At 44.0% G+C, this 17,762-nt stretch overlaps 2 protein-coding genes across 6 annotated transcripts in view; both read left to right on the top strand.

Moving 5' to 3' along the window:
• Positions 1-17,528, top strand: part of LOC144668432 (cell surface hyaluronidase CEMIP2-like) — a 165,473-nt gene extending 147,945 nt beyond the window's left edge. For 2 of the 4 annotated variants that reach the window (XM_078530476.1, XM_078530478.1), the window contains 3 exons: positions 6,954-7,114; positions 11,200-11,309; positions 17,236-17,528. In XM_078530476.1, the coding sequence (XP_078386602.1) occupies positions 6,954-7,114; positions 11,200-11,309; positions 17,236-17,432 (468 nt within the window). In that variant the 3' untranslated portion in view covers positions 17,433-17,528. The remainder of the gene's footprint in view (positions 1-6,953; positions 7,115-11,199; positions 11,310-17,235) is intronic. The other 2 variants (XM_078530477.1, XR_013573498.1) reach the window with 2 other exon arrangements.
• Positions 1-17,762, top strand: part of cemip (cell migration inducing hyaluronidase 1) — a 246,588-nt gene that overhangs the window by 104,847 nt on the left and 123,979 nt on the right. The window lies entirely within an intron of this gene.

Raw genomic sequence — 17,762 nt, 5'->3', positions numbered from 1 at the left:
CGAATTTCCTACAACAGTGATTGCACTTCAAAAGGACATCAAGGGATGCAAAGCCCTGTGGGATGCCCTGAGGGTCAGGAACTGCACTATATATGTACAATTTCTATATTATAATTATGACTTAATTTTGTGTAAATGTTGTGATGTTAAGCGGTTACGAGTGCTTCTACAGTGCACAGTATGATGCTGGTGTTTCAGAGGCTGTGCTTTATCATTTCAACTGAGCACATCCAAAAATCCTGATTAGTTGACGCTGATCTGATTCCTCTCCTGCTCAGTTGAGTTGTGGGCAGAGAGTCTTCTCCTGGCTGCACTGGTAGGATGGTCCAGCTAAATTCAGGATGTGTTTGAAAAGACGGATGTTGCATCCAAGAATTCCGATGACAGGTTTCCCATTGCAGCCTGAAAGCTTTCATTTCCCACGAGCCAACACCCAATCATATTGTAGCAGAATTCCTCTGATCTTCCAGAAAGATTCTTTACATGATTTATTACAGATGTCCAGAGTTTGACCCAAGGTCATTTGTCAGTTGTTTGCACTATTAAGGTCAGAAGGGAGTATGCTAATTGATGATAAATAGAGGGGTAACAATGCAGGGTTGGGGGGGTGTGGTGCTGGTTGTAGGAGAACTAGGAATGGGAGTGTCATAGAGTCATAACGATTCAGAAAGAGGCTATTCAGCCCATTGAGCCTGTGCCAGCTCTGTGTAGAGCAATCCAGTCAGTCGCAAATCTCCGTCGTGTCCCTGTAACCCTGCAAGTAACCCTCCAGTGCCCGTCCAATTTCCTTTTGAAATCATTGATCATCTCCGCTTCTACCACCCTCATAGGCAGCGAGTTCGAGGTCACTACCACCTGCTATGTAAAAAAAAAATACAGCCCCTTTGCATCTCCTGCCCAAAACCTTATACCTGTGTCCCTAAGTCCTTTTCCATCAGCCAATGGGAACAACCTGTTTTCTCTGCCTTATCCAAACCTGTCATAATCTTGTGCACCGCTGTCAAATCTCCCCTCAATCTCCTTTGCTCCAAGGAGAACAACCCCAGCTTCTCTGACCTAACCTTGTAGCTAAAATTCCTCATTCCTGGAACCATTCTGGAAAATCTCCTCTGCATTCACTCAGGGGCCCTCACATTCTTCCTAAAATGTGGATACTAGAACTGGACACAAAACTCCAGTTGTGACCTAACCAGAGCTTTATAAAAGTTTAGTGCTGGAGGAAAGGAGTGAAACAGATGGAAACTATAAAGAAGCATTTTTGAATAAAATAATACTGCTGCTATTAACCAGCATTTGTCCTTACACCACAAGACAAGTATAGGAACAGGAGGAGGTCATCCCATTATTCAGCACTTTCACCATTCAGTTAGAGCATGCCTGATCTGTATCTCAACTTTATTTACCTACCTTTTCTGCTCATTGCTTGACCCTTTGACCTAATAAAAATCAGCCAATCTTAGTTTTGAAAATTTCGATTAGAACGCTAGCGCCCATTTTTGGAGGAGGAAGTTCCAAGATTCTATGACCCTTTGTGTGGAAAAAGTGCTTCCTGATTTCACTCCTAAATGACCTAGACCTAATTTTAAGATTGTTTCCCATTGTTCTCGATTGCCCCAAATTGGTTCTGTTTATCTACTTTATTGAATCCACTTAAAGGCCTCAATAGATCCAAAACCTCCCTCACACCCCCATAAAATTTCAGAGGGTGGGCAGCTGGTGGCAAGAAAGCTACCTGCTGAATTTTACAATGCCCCCACCACCACTGCCCCCCCTGCCGCCCGCTGCCACCCTCAGACCCGCCGGCAGGAGAGCGTAAAATCTAGCCCATTATTACCAGAAGTACCCAAAGGTCAGGGGCAATTATGATAGTTTCTCAATGAATAAATGGGAGGATCAAAACTAAATCAGTAATGGAAAGACCAATGGTTAAAACAATAAATGACCTATTTCCATACCAGCCAACCAGATCAATTCCTTCTCAGTAAAGCAGAAACATAGTTAAGATGGACAACACCTCCAAACCCTTGAACTCTGTCGCCAAGGGGAAGGTTCCTGTTGTGGAAATATGTGTGAGACACTCATTTGGTGATTCCCTCTGACAGCACCCTCCATATCATTCTGGAACAAAACTGCTTCAGTTATACTTTGTGATTCTAGTACAGTACAATGGAAAAGCCCTGACATCAGAAGATGCCTCATTATGACTTCCAGTATCTGCAGGGGAGCGAAGCAGATTGAAGATTTCTCAAGGAGTCATACCTGGTGGACAATTCTGGTGACAGGAATATGATAGAAGAGGGAACAAGTTTCAAGAAAATGAGATTTATAAGCTGACCATGTAATGAGCACATAAGGACAGTTGAAAAATCAATGCTGCATAGAAGGCTGATGCAATAATGGACCATGGCAGGGAGCTAAGCCTTTTAGTTGATGCAGTATTAAAAAGCACTCGACTGCTGTTTTCTGCAGCACTGTGCTTTTAAAATATGTGTACAAGAGGCTAAAGAATCAGAAAATGCAAAGAGCAAGATTTTATTTCAACAAAGGTTTGTTGCAACATGGAATGTTTTGCCAAAGGGTTTGGTTGAGTTAGAGACCATTGCATCTTTTAAGAGGAAGGGAAGATTGGATAAAACGTTTTAATAGTGGAAGATGTGGCACTGCGGAGAAGTCAGGGCAGTGGGATTAGTTTTGGATTGGTGCAGGGCAGTGGGATTAGTTTTGGATTGATACAAGGCTATGGGGAAAGAGCATGACTGGGGCTCAGTTTTGGATTGTTACGTGGCAGGGGGATTAATTTTAGATCGCTGTAACAAAGAGCCAACGCAGACGTGATAAACTGAGTGGCTTTCTTCTGTGCTTTATACTTCTGTGGTTCCATTTAAGTTCTGTAATATTTTCCCAATTTAGTCACACTTGCCAATTCAGTTGAGTTCCCTTTCATTTTTCTCCATTTGGTGTGTCAGCAATTCAGAATAAAGCAACTTTCCACAAATAGCTTACGGCTAACCCCAATAATTAATGTTGATTTCATATTACACATGCCATCAACTGGTTATCTTGAGATTCCTTTTGAAAGTCTGATTTAGCAATACATAGTTGACTAAGTGCAGTATTTTCAGAATCTCCATGTATGCATCTACTGTGATGGTTTATAACAGGGCGATGTAAGCTGTTGTCACATTATGTGTTGAAATGCTCTTCAACTTGAAAGCAACTAATTTCTTGAAGCTACTTCCAAGTGTCATTAACTGTATCCTAACTAGTTGAGCTGTATGCTGGATTTTAATCGTAGGAATCGTATTGATTTTCTTTCTACACTGCAGAATAGAAGTTGGACCCAAAGCATTGTCAGGGTGCTGTACTGCTGAGAGGCAGAATGCATATTGGTGTCTATGATACTCTAGATTCAGAAGTACTAATTGTAGCAGTGCTGAAGGGAAGGGTCGTGGCCAGATGCATCCCCACATGAGGAGAGAGAGACACTCAGGCCACACACTCACAAGCTTCCTTGTGGCTATTGGGTGTTGCAGCCATATATTACCCATCCCTGTGATATGACAGAGTAGCTTGTTAAGCCATTTTGGAAGGCATTTAAGAGTCAACCATGGTGTGGGACTGGAGTCATATGGACCAGATTGGATAAAGATGGCTAGTTTCCTCCCCAGTGAATCATTTGGCTCCTAACAACAATCAGACCTGTTCATGCTCACCTTTACTAAAATCAGCTTTTTTTCCCCCTCTTTAATGAACTGATGTCAATTCCCAAACTGCTGGGTGCATTAGCAAATATAGGTACTCACTGAATCGGAGGCAGTGGGGGTAATGGTAACTTGTGGCAATAGTGTAGATCAGGAGATATTGGATTAGCTGCCTGTTATATATATATATACAGCATGCTTGATCGGCAATGATATGTAATCAGTGACCAAAACCAATATTACCTAATTAACACTATCAGTAACGGTTAACATCACCACACTCTGGGAGGTACAGGAAAACCAGTACAAGGCAGAAGGGAAAATAAAACCCAGTGCAAGATAGACTTTCCTCAAATTTTAATTTAATTTTATTTGTGAACATTGCAATTCTGAATGCTGAAGGGACCATTTTACCAGGCGACCTTGCCAGGAGGGTCTCATCTGCCAACAGTGAAAAACTGAAATGTTGGCACATGGTGCCAATTTAATTACAAAATCATGGGCAGTGCATGTCCAAATTACTGATTTGTCCTTTGAGGCTCCTGGCAGACAGCAGAGTCATCAACCCAACCTCCACATCTGTAAAATGAGGCCCCATTGGATCAATAGCTTGGACAAATAGAAGGTCTACCATAACCCTTGATCCGGCTATATCTTTAATTCAACGTGTGGCCATCTCCAGTTCTGGGAAAATTACAATTTTCAGAGCATAAGTTGATTGCCTCTTTAGAGGGTAGATTCAGTGTTTCCATGGAACCAGTGGGGGAGCCAGCGTGGGATATAGAATGTACCGTCCTCAATTGTTACAGAGATAGGTACACTCCAGGTAGCAGAGAAATTTGTTACCTTGCATTTTTCAGATAATACCGGGGAACTGAATGGAACTACCTGGGGGTATCATAGAATCATAGGTTACAGCACAGAAGGCGTCATTTGGTTAGTTGTGTCCATGTCAGCTCTCTGCAAAGAGCAACTCACCTTATGCCACTCATCCACCATTTTCCTGTAGCCCTACAATTTTTTTCTGTATCCAATTCACAATTCAAAGCCACGATTGACTCTGCCTCCACCACACTCTCAGGCAGTGCATTCCAGATCCAAACCATTCTCTGCACAAAATATTTTTCCTAATATTGCTAATTAATTTAAATCGGTCGGTTCCCCAACTTTCCACCAATGGAAACAGTTTCTCCCTATCGACTCTGTTCAGACTCCTCATGATTTTGAACACCTCTGTCAAATCTCCTCTCAACCTTCTCTTCTTTAAGGAGAACAGCCCAGCTTCTCCAACCTATCCAGGTAACTGAAGTGATTCATTGCTTGAAGCATTCTTGTAAATCTTTTCTGCACCCTCTCTAAAGCCTTCACATTCTGCCTAAAGTGCGGTGCCCAGAAATAGACACAATACTCCATTTGAGGCCAAACCAGTGTTTATAAATAAAAATAAATTATTTATAAAAGGCAAAGCACTTATAAATGTTTGCCATAATCTCCTTTTATTTACTCAATGCCTCTAGTTATAAAGCCCAGGGTTCCATATGGAATATATATATATAATATATTCCATATATTAAACACTTTCTCAACCTGCCCTACCCCAATAATTTCAATAATTTGTGCACATATACCCCTAGGACACTTTGGTCCTGCACCTTGTATCCTTTGCTTTATATTGCTTCTCCATGTTCTTCCTCCCAAAATGTGTCACTTCACACTTCTCAGCATCATGGGTCATCTGCCACATGTCCACCCATGCCGCCAGTCTATGTCCTCTCGAAGCCTATCACTATCCTCCTTACAGTTTACAATACTTCCAAGTTTTTTTTTTGGTTATCTGCAAATTTTAAAATTGTGCCCTGCACACCCAAGCCAAGGTCATTAATATAAGTCAAGAAAAGCGGGTGGTCTGAATAGGAACACCTGGGGAACCGTGCTATATACTGCCCTCCAATCCAAAAAACATCAATTCACCACCACTGTCTGTTTCCTGTCACTCAGCCAACTTAATATCCATGCTGCCACTGTCCCTTTTATTTCTAGCACTGCCTGAGGCACCAGGACTGTCTGGCAATGTGGTTGTTCGCTGTCATCTCTGGAGACAGCCATGCCACAAGCAGTCGATGCTGCCATGTTCTATCTTTTCCTGACTATGAATAAGCTGGGTGCTTGCCAGCAGCTCTGAAGCTTTTCCAGCAACCAGCAGATGCATAACAGTCAGAAATGAAGTCACACTTCATGTCTCTCGGACAGTTGCGAATCACAATAAAGAGTTTAGATCCACAGCTCCGAAAGCTCAGTCTAATTACAGAAGTTTGTTTTTATTTGCAGACGTTCTGTAATATAAGCACATCATTAGTTTTCTAGAATTGACACACAGAAAGAACCAGCTGTGTGTTAAATGACCCGTTTTACAACAGACCGCTTTGGAGTTGTATTACAGCATAATACCTCACTGGCCAAAAAACAGATCTGAATATCACCATCTTAACAGTGGAACCTTCCCTAACACAATCCCTGCACTTTTTTCTCTTCGACTAACGCACGTGTGGGATGCATTTTCATTTTGTTATGAATCAGTGAAATGTTGTTGGAGAATGAGACCAATTGTCAGACAGGCTTGTTTCACTGGCCTTTCAGCTCTGTTGGGGTGGGGGAGGACATAGGGAGCCATTTGGGGAATCAAGGGCAGTTAGGACGTGTATGAGAGGATGGAAGATGAAAGATAGAAGGATGGCTTGGAAGCTTCTGCATGGGAGGGGTAGTGAAGAGGCATGTCGGAGGGACATAAACACATTGTTTTGCCTTGTTATCTTGCCTTCCTTTTCCTTCCTTTTAACTGTCATTGGCTGCTAGCTGTGCTTTTCTGTACTAATAGCTGGTATGCTTGCATTCATTTGGGTAAAGCTGATAGGCATGGGAGTGGCATTTGAGGTCATGACTGAAAAAATATTAAACATCAGAGCTCCCCCTCCTCCTTCTTTCTCTGGATCATTCGTCTGGTAACTACACCACCATAACAATCATCTTAGCATAGTGACTGATGAAAAGTTTTGTTTCGATAATTAATTGTTTTTCAACCAATTAGGAGTCTGGTTGGCCAAACTAACCCAATCAGGTTGGGTTTTCTAAACGTAACTGAAATGGTAGTCCATTCGTTGTATTCCACTGGAGAATTCCATTTTGGATTTTATTGAAACTGTTTCCAATTTTAAGAATTTGCTTTCTTACAGAATTGCCGTTCTGTTCCTGTAGGTGAATGATGAAGTCTTCCTGTCAGAGAAAGCAGGGTTGTTTTTTGTCACGGTAGATGCATGTTCTGGAGATATTTTGAGCAGGCAATATTTTGACACAGCTCATGCTCTGCAGGTGGCTGACTCCATTGCTAATTACATCCAGTCAACCATTCACGAAAGGTAAGCAGATGGACAATTATCTATTTTCCATAAAATACCAACTGTCATTGTGAAAACAGTCACGATAATTGGGATAGATGAAAGATCATTTCTCGTCTTCTAAGACAGGGACTGAGACTAGCTATACAGGAAGAACAGAAACCTTTGTAGTCCCCGCATTAAGAGGGCCTGAGTCTGAGGCAGTGGAAGATATAGGGAGATTGTTTAAGCTCTGTATGTAGGACCTAAAATGGCCTGCAGCTCATTGGCTGGCCATAGAATGGAGGGCTTTCTCCTGGGGCCTGGCATGGTGAATAGACCAGAAAAACCATAAAAGAGCAGGGAAGAAAAAAATCAGTAACCTTTTTCAGAAAAACAGACTAGACAAACATTCTTTTAAGTGCCCAAAAAGCTTGCTAAACTGGTGCCGTAAACAAACCACTTAGCTTCATGGAGCTTGCAAAATTAGAAAGTATAATTATGTCAGAAGTTGGAAACCTCACAACTATGAAACTAAGTTTTGTGTTAATTAATGGGTCTAGAAGTTCTCTCTTTTCCTGTCTCTGTTCTGTTGATGAGGACAACCCAAGGAGAAATAGGACAGCTGTCTGTTTAGCATCAGGGAAATGGTAGACCTTCAGTTGATTGTCTCAGTCTCTGCTGACTATTATCGATCTCCATAATGTAATTTAATCTGAGCCTGAGTACCAAAGGACTGAGTTATGGATGGAAATTAGAACACCCAGCCCTTCTCAACCTTGAAAGAAGGCAAATGAGACAGGACATTTCAGAGATGTATAATATACTGTTATGATTTCTGTGGCAACCAATAAATTAAAAAAAAACTTACTGAATGACCCCAACTGAAGAAATTGATGGACAAGATTTCACATTTTATAACTTTACTATCAATCTAACCAACATCAACATAAACATGAATTAACAGCCATATTATATCAGTAGAAACCATAAATCTTCCAGATTTACTGCCAACCCCCTTTGAACACATGTCACCAAGTTCAGCCACAAATTCCTTCAAAACTGTCTTCCTCAGGTAGGGTTCCAGTTCCTATCTCCACGCAGGCTTTAACCATACAATTTTCCTCCAGCAGCCGCTCCCAACCAACCTGAGACCCACGGGCAAGGTCTTCATCAAAATAGCTTTGGTTAATTGACCTCTTCAAAGCAACTGAAGCAGCGGCAGGAACTTTATTTTTCTTAACCCCGCTGCTCAATCCAGCCTTCAGGTTTCCTTCTTTTCAACTGTTCCACAAACACCCGCTCCTCGACCTGACTGTACTGTTCTGCTGCTGGAGTCTAATCTCGGAGGGCTCTATGTTTTCCCTTTGATTTCAAAGAGCTTCTGTTTCCTTAGCAACCTTTCACAGCCAGGAATCCAAAGTCACAACCTCCTTTCCCAGAAACCTGGGGCAGAATATTGAGCTTGGCGGGCAGACGCGTGCCCGGCCCAGCCGAGCGATGACATTGGGTGAGTGACCTGAAGTCATCGTGCAGTCCCGCGATATTTCGCTTGGTGGGCACACTCCGGAGTCAGCAGCGCGCCCGCCAACAATTAAACGGCCTAGTAAGGCCATTAAAAAGATAATTAATGTCAAATTTACGCTGCCCGTCCAACCTAACGGTTGACGGGCTGGTGAAAACGCCAAGCGTCCTTTGCACTTTTTAGGAAACCTCGTCCACGGGATGGATGAGGTTTCTTAAAGCAAATAAAAATAAAATAAAAATTTCACACTTGACTTAAAAATGTGTCCCTGCTCATATGACAGAGTCACATGAGGGGACATGTTTTATGACATTTTTTTTTTGTACATTAAGTTTTATCAAAGATCGCTTCATTTTCCCTGAAGCAGCTCCGTGCCTCAGGGAGATTGAAACGCTCTTTTGCGCTAGAGGCCCACTCCCCCTCCTCCCCCCACCTGCACAGGCAGCGCTGAGTGCTGCCGCTCGCGTTCCACGCTGAGTGGGCCTTAATTGGCCCGCCCACGTAAAATCGCGGTCCGGTGCTGATCGCGGGTGGCGGTCAGCTTCCCGCCTGCCCCCGCCAATCACCCCCGCCAAGGGCAAAATCCTGCCCCTGAAGCTTTAGATTCTCTCTCAGTTAGGAACTGTCACACAAAATACAAGCTATGAAACCAAAGTCAATGCACCCACCAAACCATTTGCCAAGCCATCTGTGCAGACAACAGCTCAGACATGTTCCCCACTGGTCCTGCAAACTGCAGATTTCATCGCAAAACAAAATGGAAAAGCAAAGGTTAACACTGAGCCTCTATTTCTAGTTAACTTATTGACTATAGGACAAGACAGTAGAAACTGATATAAAACCAGTTCAGGACTGATATCCTTGAGCATTCTTCACATAGTGAGATTGACATCTGGAATGGTCTCTAAGGTAGAGTAAGTTTTTTTCTTTATCCTGTCATGGGCTGTTGGCATCACTGGCAAGGCCAGCATTTGCTGCCCATCCCTAATTGCCCCTGAACTGCTCGGCTATTTCAGAGGGCAATTAAGAATCAACCACATTGCTGTGGATCTAGAGTCAAATGTAGGCCAGACCAGGAAAGGATGGCAGATTTCCTTCCAGAAAGGGCATTCGCAAACCAGATGAATTTTATTTTAACAACAATCAATGATAGTTGTCAGGGTCACCATTACTGAGACTGGTTTTATATTCCAGATTTATTAATTGAATTCAAATTCCACCAGTTGCCATGGTGGGATTTGAACCCATGTCCCCAGAGCATTAGCCAGGACCTCTGCGTTTCTAGTCCGATGGCATTGCAGCTATGCCATCGTGTCCCCCAAATGGAGGCTAAAATTCTGGAATCATTTGATATTGTGATGGGGAAGAGATAATGGAAAATTTCTTTGGAGGATTGAGCTAGAGGAGCCAAAGGTCCCTCCTTGTCTGTACCTATCTTTGTCAATCCCCAGCTCAGAGCATCTCCTCACTTCATTTAACCTTCTCCTTAGCCTTTCTCTATGAGAGGGGCCTAACCACATCTTGCAGAATTGTATTAATGCATTCTATCATATTTCATGATATGGAATATATTATGAGATATTAAATCCAGATTTTCTTTCCTTTTTCAATATGATCGCTCCCTTTTCTAACCCTAATCCCCAGATTTTCCATCCTTCTCATTTTCCCAAATCTTTCCACCGCCTCACATATTAACACATCCCTTGCTCTTTAATTTTTTAATGCTTCTTTTTATGTTTTCACTGAAGTATTTATTTAAATTATCCAGCAATTAATCCCTTGTTATCACCCTCCGTATATTTGGTTGTTTCCTCACAGTCCTCTCTTTTTTTTTTCTAATTCTATTGAGTTGCTTGTCCACCCCTTTTAAGTTTTGAAGAAGGATATAAATCTAAGACAGCAACTGTCTGATCTTTCCACAAATCCCACTGTGCTTCCAGCTTTTCCTGTTTTCGTGATCAAGATACATGCACCAGTAAACATTTCTTCCCCGAGTTCAGAGTTTTGCTTCCTTTCACAGTTCCTTTTCCCAAAATGTACAGATTCACATTTCCCTGCATTCAACTGCATCTGCCACCTATCTGCCCACTCCCCTAACCCATCATGTCTTCTTGCATTCATTCTCATTGGCTACCACGTTCCCTTAGCTTGGTATTAAGAGCAAACTTCAATATTGTTCCACTTGTCTCTATGTTCATATCATTTATATAAATGGAAAACAATTGGCCCCAGCGTAGATCCCTGGAGTGCAACACTCTCCATATGCTGCCAATCTGGCAAAAACCTATTTATTTCGGTTCTGAGTTAACTCCCTGTCCACGTGGCTTAATTCTCTTTAAAGCCATGTGTGTTAATATTTGTACCAAGTCTTTTGTGGTAAAATATCAAATGCCTGCTGATAATCCAAATGTGCAGTGTCATCCATCCTGTTTCCTTTATCCACACACTCAAATGCTTTAGAGAAACTTTATCATTTCGGACAAGTTACTGAAGTTTGTTTTGGGAGAAGCATCTTAAAAATGTTTTATTAAAGGTTTAACAATGGACTCCTATCGTCTTTGCCAGCGTTTTTATCTGTTGTTTCTGTTTCTCTCATTTGCAGATCAATTACTCTTGTCAGTTCAAGAGGTGATTCTGGCTGGGCACTGAACTATGTCTCTTCAGCTTTTCTGAGGCTAGGTGCTGCACGGCCAATCAAGTTTTTCAGAGAAGGTGATGCTTTGGATTGCGCTGGCTCTCTGTTAATACCTTTAAAAATGAACAAAATAGGTTGGAAATGTTCTTCCCTGATTAATTGCAATATGGGGAGAATATATAAGTGATCAATGTCTGACAGAGTCTTCACCTGAAGATACCTGGGCCAGGCTTTTACGTGCTGCGATTGGACACCCGGCCAACCCGACCTAGCGTGAAAACGTCTGGTGGGTGTCCCGACGTCATAGCGATGTCGCGCTGTATCGCAGCTGGCGGGCATGTGCAAGAGTCGGAAGCGTTCCCGCCGACAGTTGAAGTTCCAATTAAGCCAATGAAAGCCCCAATCGACCGGGATTTTTATTGGCCCGTCGCACTTTCACACTTGTCACACGGGCCAGTTGGCCAGGTGACCTGCATGTTTTTGCATCCTTCTTGAGCCAGGGCAGGATAAAATGGCCAGAAGATGTTTGAAGGTTGTGAGTACTATTGTCAGTTGTTTGTAGTTCATTTAGAGATAGTTTGTGGCATTTTCTGTGTGTCAATATCCCTTGAACAATACTGCAGCTCCCTGAGGCAGCTCCACAGCTTCAGGAAGCTCAGTGTAAACCGGCCTCCCGCCCCCTCCCTTGTCTCGGTGCCTGCCCTCATCTCGCGCTACCCCAGCAGCGCTGCGCCTTTCTCAGCATGCGTTTCATGCTGGCCGCTAGTTAATTGGCCAACCAGCGTGAGATCATGTGTCAGTTGCAATCGTGGTGAGGCATGCATATCGCGTCCACTTTCAGGCCCATCGATCGAGCTTACATGAAGAGCGCAAAATTCAGGCCCTGGAGACACTTAAGCGATGGTTCGATGCTCTCACGGAGAATCCTAGATTTTTATGGAAAGACCAACTAGAGGGTCTGAAAGGGCCCCCTTAGCTGATTGTCATGAATTGGGTGCTCTGAACAAGTATTCATTCTAGAATGCAGGGGAAATATCTACTTGACTTCTCTTCACGAATCTACCTGTTGCAGGTGCGTCTGACCATGAAAGTATGGGTAGGATTGATGACTGCATAGTCTTTGTGGAGACAAAGTCCCTTCTTCACACTGAGGACACCTCCCATCATGTTTTTGTTTATTCATTCATGGGATGTGGGCGTCGCTGGCTAGGCCAGCATTTAGTGCCCATCCTTGTTCAGAGGGCATTTAAGAGTCAACCACATTGCTGTGGGTCTGAAGTCACATGTAGGCCAGGCCAGGACGGCAGATTTCCTTCCTTAAAGGACATTAGTGAACCAGGTGGGTTTTTACAAAAATCGGCAATGGTTTCATGGTCATCATCAGACTTTTGATTCCAGATTTTTATTGAATTCAAATTCCACTATCTGCTGTGGCGAGAATTCAAACCCAGTTCCCCAGAGCATTGCCCTAGTCCAGCAACAATACCACTACACCATCGCCTCCCCCTGGTTGTGTGGCACTACCACCATGCTAAATGGGATAGTTTCAGAACAACTCAAAACTGGGCGTCAGAGAGGTGTTGTGGGCCATTAGCAGCAGCAGAATTGTATTCCACCACAATCTGTAACCTGTACCCTGGCATGTCCCTCACCCCACCATTACCATCTAGCCAGGGAACCAACCCTGGTTTAATGAGGAGTGTAGGGGTGCATGCCAGGAGCAGCACCAGGCATACCTAAAAACGAGGTGCCAACACAAAACTACATGCGTTGTTAAACAGCGGAAGCAGCATGCAATAAGCAGAGCTATACAATCCCATGATTGAATGTATCAGCTCAAAACTGCATCTTGCCACATCTGGTTGCGAATGGTGGTGGATAATTGAACTATTAACCAGAGGATGAGGCTCCACAAACATCCCCGTCCTCAATGATGGTGGAGCAAAACAAAAGGCTGCAGCATCTTCGGTCAGAAATGCAATAATCTGCTAACCGACACTGTTTGTGTTCCACTGGAGTCTCTCGGCTTCTGACCTCATTACAGCCTTGGTCCAAAAATGGACAAAAGAGCTGAATTTAGGAGGTGAGGTGAGAGCGACTGCCCTAAACATCAAGGCCGCATTTGATCAAGCTTGGCATCAAGGAGCCCTGGCAAAATTAATGTTAATGGGAATTGGGGGGAAACCTCTCCATTGGCTGGAGTCAGATGGTTGCGGTTGTTGGAGGCCAATCAACTCAGCCCCAGGACATCACTGCAGGAATTTTTCAGGGCAGTGTCCTCGGCCCAGCCATCTTCAGCTGCTTCATCAATGACCTTCCCTCCAACATAAGGTTAGAATTGGAGATGTTCCCTGATTGCACAAGGTTCAATTCCATTCACAATTCCTCAGAAAACAAAGTGGTCTGTGCCTGCACGCAGAAAGACCTGGATAACATTCAGGCTTGGGCTGATAAATGATAAGTAGCATTCATGCCAAACAAGTGCCCGGCAATGGCCATCTCAAATAAGAGAGAATTCAACCAATTCCCCCTGGCATTCAATGCCATTACCATCGCTGAATCCCCCACCATCAATATCCTGGGGGTTACCATTGACCAGAAACTGAACTGGATTAGCCATATAGATACTGTGGCTGCTAAAGGAGGTCAGAGGCTTGGAATTCTGTGGGGAGTAACTCACCTCCTGACTCCCCAAAGCCTGTCCACCAGCTTACAAGGCACAAGTCAGGAGTGCACTTGCCTGGATGAGTGTGGCTCCAACAACACTCAAGAAGTTCAACACCATCCAGGACAAAGCAGCCCGCTTGATTGGCACCCCATCTACCACCTAAAACATTCACTCCCTCCATTGCCGGTGCACAGTGGCAGCAGTGTGTACCATCTACAAGATGCACTGCAGCAACTCGCCAAGCTTCCTTCAATGGAACCTTCCAAACCCACGACCATTACCATCTAGAAGGGCAAGGGCAGCTGATACATGGGAACACCACCACCTGGAAGTTCCCCCCCAAGCCACTCACCATCCTGACTTGGAAATATGTCGCCATTCCTACACTGTCACTGGGTCAAAATCCTTCCTAACAGCACTGTGGGTGTACCTACACCACATTGGCTGCAGCGGTTCAAGAAGGCAGCACCACCTTCTCAAGGGCAATTAGGGATGGGCAATGAATACTGGCCCAGCCAGCGACGCCCACATCCCACATGAATGAATGAAAAAATATACAGCTCTCAGTGCTACGAACTGTTATTAACTCTGGAATACAGCCCTCAGTGCTGTGAACTACTGTTTTCTACTGAGGAAGTCACGCCCTTTGTTTCTGTAATGTTTGAAATTGTGCAGCAGAAAGGAAATGCACAGCTTCCAAACTATAATCACGCAAACCCGGTGTTTGTGTCTAAAATTTTGGCAAGTTTCGAATCAGTCAGCAAATTGTAACATCTGTCAACATATTAACATGAACATTTCTTCCCACGCATGAGTTGGATCTGATTATTTTGTACACTTTATGGGCAATAAAACAAATGATTATCCTCACAAAACAAGTTAGTGAATTCTATGTCATTAAAAACCTGGCGTATGTAAATTACAGATGCATGCATTACTTGCCAGTTCTGAATCCATTATAGATTATAAACATGTTGGGACTGACACCTTTCATCGCTGGGCCATATATAATCCTCACACAGGGAGACAGCTGATTGAAATGAATGGATGGAAAATCAGGCAGGTTCCATGGTGGAACTGTAATCCTCCCCACTTCAGTTTCCTCTATGTGCTCACTCAGGCAGGACTTGATTACCTAATGAGATTAGGTAATTCCACTACATGCTTGGGGCTATCAGACTATTTCAATATTTTTCTTGTTAAAATTGTTAAAATCACGAAGTTGGTCCCTGGGACGAGGGGATTGCCCTATGATGGGAGGCTGAGTAAATTTGGGCTTACGTTCTCTGGAGTTTAGAAGAACGAGAGGCGATCTCATTGAAGCACTCAAAATTCTGAAGGGGCTCGATAGGGTGGACTTGGAGACGTTGTTTCCCCCAACTGGGGAATCTAGAAGACGGGCACAGTTTCAGGATGAGCGGCTGATCACTTAGGGCAGAATTTTGCGTCCCGCGGACGAGCGCGCGCCCGACCTGATCGGGCGTAAAATGGCGCGCAGTGACGTTGGGTGGGCGTACCGACATCATCGCGCATTCGCCCGATATTTCAGTCAGTGGGCACGAGTGGATGCCAGAGCCATGCCCACCATTAATTAAGAGGCCACTTAAGGCCATTAAAAAACCAATTGACAGTGATTTTTTTTTATTGCCTGTGTGATTTTGCGCTTGTTGTACAGGCAAAATGAGTAGGCAGCCAGCTGAAAATGTCAAAAACCTCGTCCGTGGGTGGGATAACAGGCGTGAGCAGTATTGCCAGTGTGAGTAGTGGGGAGTTTGGTACATAGTTTGCTGCTGGCGGCTTATTGGTACTTGGCAGCTTCATCTCTGTTTGGGGCTTCATTCATAGCCTTTCCAGGCTTCATTTCAGGACTCCTTGGTGTCTCCAAGGCCCCTGGAGGATTCAGACCATGTGGACCCTTCCAGGTATCAGACAGCCTTCCCTTACCCTGGTAATGGGGATTGTGGTCTCCGCTGGAGGCACCTCGTCTGAGGAGGAAGAGAGGGGTAGAAGGGGGAGGAGGCCGGGTGTCCCAATGCAGCTTCCAGGGGAGGGACCTGTGGGAGGAGAGGCGCAGGCACAAGGGGCGCAGGGCCAGCTGGTAGTCCAAGGCGGAAGGGGCCGCAGAAGACACCACTGTCCTGCTGCCAGGGTTTACAGGCGGCGGTGCAGCTACCTCAATATGTCCAAGGTGCAATGCTGAAGGAGGCTCCACCTCTCAAGGGAGACAGTGACCTCCATTTGTCAGAGGATTGGGCCTGAGATCAGCTCTGACTCTGTGGGGCTGGACACCCCATGCCAGTGGCTCTGAAGGTCACAGTGGCCCTCAACTTCTCTGCCTCCAGCTCTTTCCAGGGCTCAGTGGGGGATCTTTGCGGAGTCTCCCAATCAGCTGTCCACAGTTGCGTCAAGCTGGTGACAGAAGCTCTGTCCAGGCAGGTACTGACCTTTATTCTTTACTGTACAGACTTAATTGGCCCACCAGCGTTTAAACCCTGATTGTGGGCGGCAGACTATTTCCCGGCCGTTCCTGGGCCCATCCACCACACCCACCTGACAACCTCAAAACCCTGCCCTCAGGACTGAGATGAAGAGAAATCACTTTAATCTTGTGAATCTTTGGAACTCTCTATCTTAGAGGGTTGTGTATGCTCCATCGTTGAATACATTTATAAAGCTGGGATAGACAGATTTTTGGGCCTTTCAGATAATCAAGGGAGACAATGACCAGGCGGGAAAGTGGAGGTGAAGCCCAGGATCAGCCATGATCGTATTGAAGGCAAGGCAGGCTTGATGGGCCATCCTGCTCCTGTTTCTTGTGTTCTTGATCTGTGCACAGATTTTGCTGTTTTAAGAGCTTTTGCTGTCTTTAATTTGCCTTTTTACAGGTTTTAATTGTTCTTCACGTATCTTTTCCAGAAAAGGTTTAAATCGCTGAATTAATGGCTGATGTCCAGAAGCATATCACAGGTTGATTAATACCTGTTGCTGGTTCTGAGTTGGGGAGTGAAAACCTTAAAGTATTCAGGAGAGCAGGTGGATGCTATGATGGGGGAATGAAAAGTTCATGTTGAATAATCAGATAAATGGGCTGAATGATCTGCCTCATCTTTATGCTGCTTTTATGAAAACACTTTTCAGTAGGGCACTCATCTATCCCAAGATGCATATTGCTCCTCGTTTAGTATTGTTATACACACATTTTCAACACTTCTGCGTGCAGAAGCTTGTTTGGACAAAGCGAGATGTGGGAATATTCTACAGATTCCATTGTGCAGCCGACAAAAATGTTCATGAGAGACAGAAATTAATGATGAATTGTTCCTTTTTGATTTTAGGAAGTTTTGCTATGCTAGGATTCAAGGGCTGGCTGAAACCATCATGGATTAAAATTAGAAGTCACGGTGTTGGGCAGCCAGCTGCCTCCCTGCAGCATTATGTCCCATTGAAACTGAGTGAATATGGCTGCCTTGGAAAAATCAAGGAAAACCGGAGAGATTTAAAGTTGTTCCAAGACTTAACGTCTTCAAACTAGACTATAAGTGACCGCAAAGAGGAGAGAAAATCTGTTGAATTGCTGCCACTTTAATTTCTGTATCATTGCTATAAATAAATACATTATGTACAGGGAGCAGTGAGTATATGGTCTTATTTTATGGTGAATGGACTATATTCAATGATATTTTGGAGTGTGGAAATGGCTGTGCATCATTTTGGGTATTCTACCTTGTTCCTTGCATCTGCAGATTGAAGATAACTAAGTAACATCTGTAGGAATTCTAAAGAATGAAGAGGTATATTAAAATCAGATGAAACAACACAATTTGTCATGCACTAATGTATTGAAGAGTGTTCAAGTGCCTGA

This window comes from Cetorhinus maximus, chromosome 26, assembly GCF_964194155.1.
Source record: "Cetorhinus maximus chromosome 26, sCetMax3.hap1.1, whole genome shotgun sequence".
NCBI lineage: Eukaryota > Metazoa > Chordata > Chondrichthyes > Lamniformes > Cetorhinidae > Cetorhinus > Cetorhinus maximus.
The sequence above is the reverse complement of the archived record's forward strand: the minus strand, read 5'-3'. Positions and strand labels throughout refer to the sequence as shown.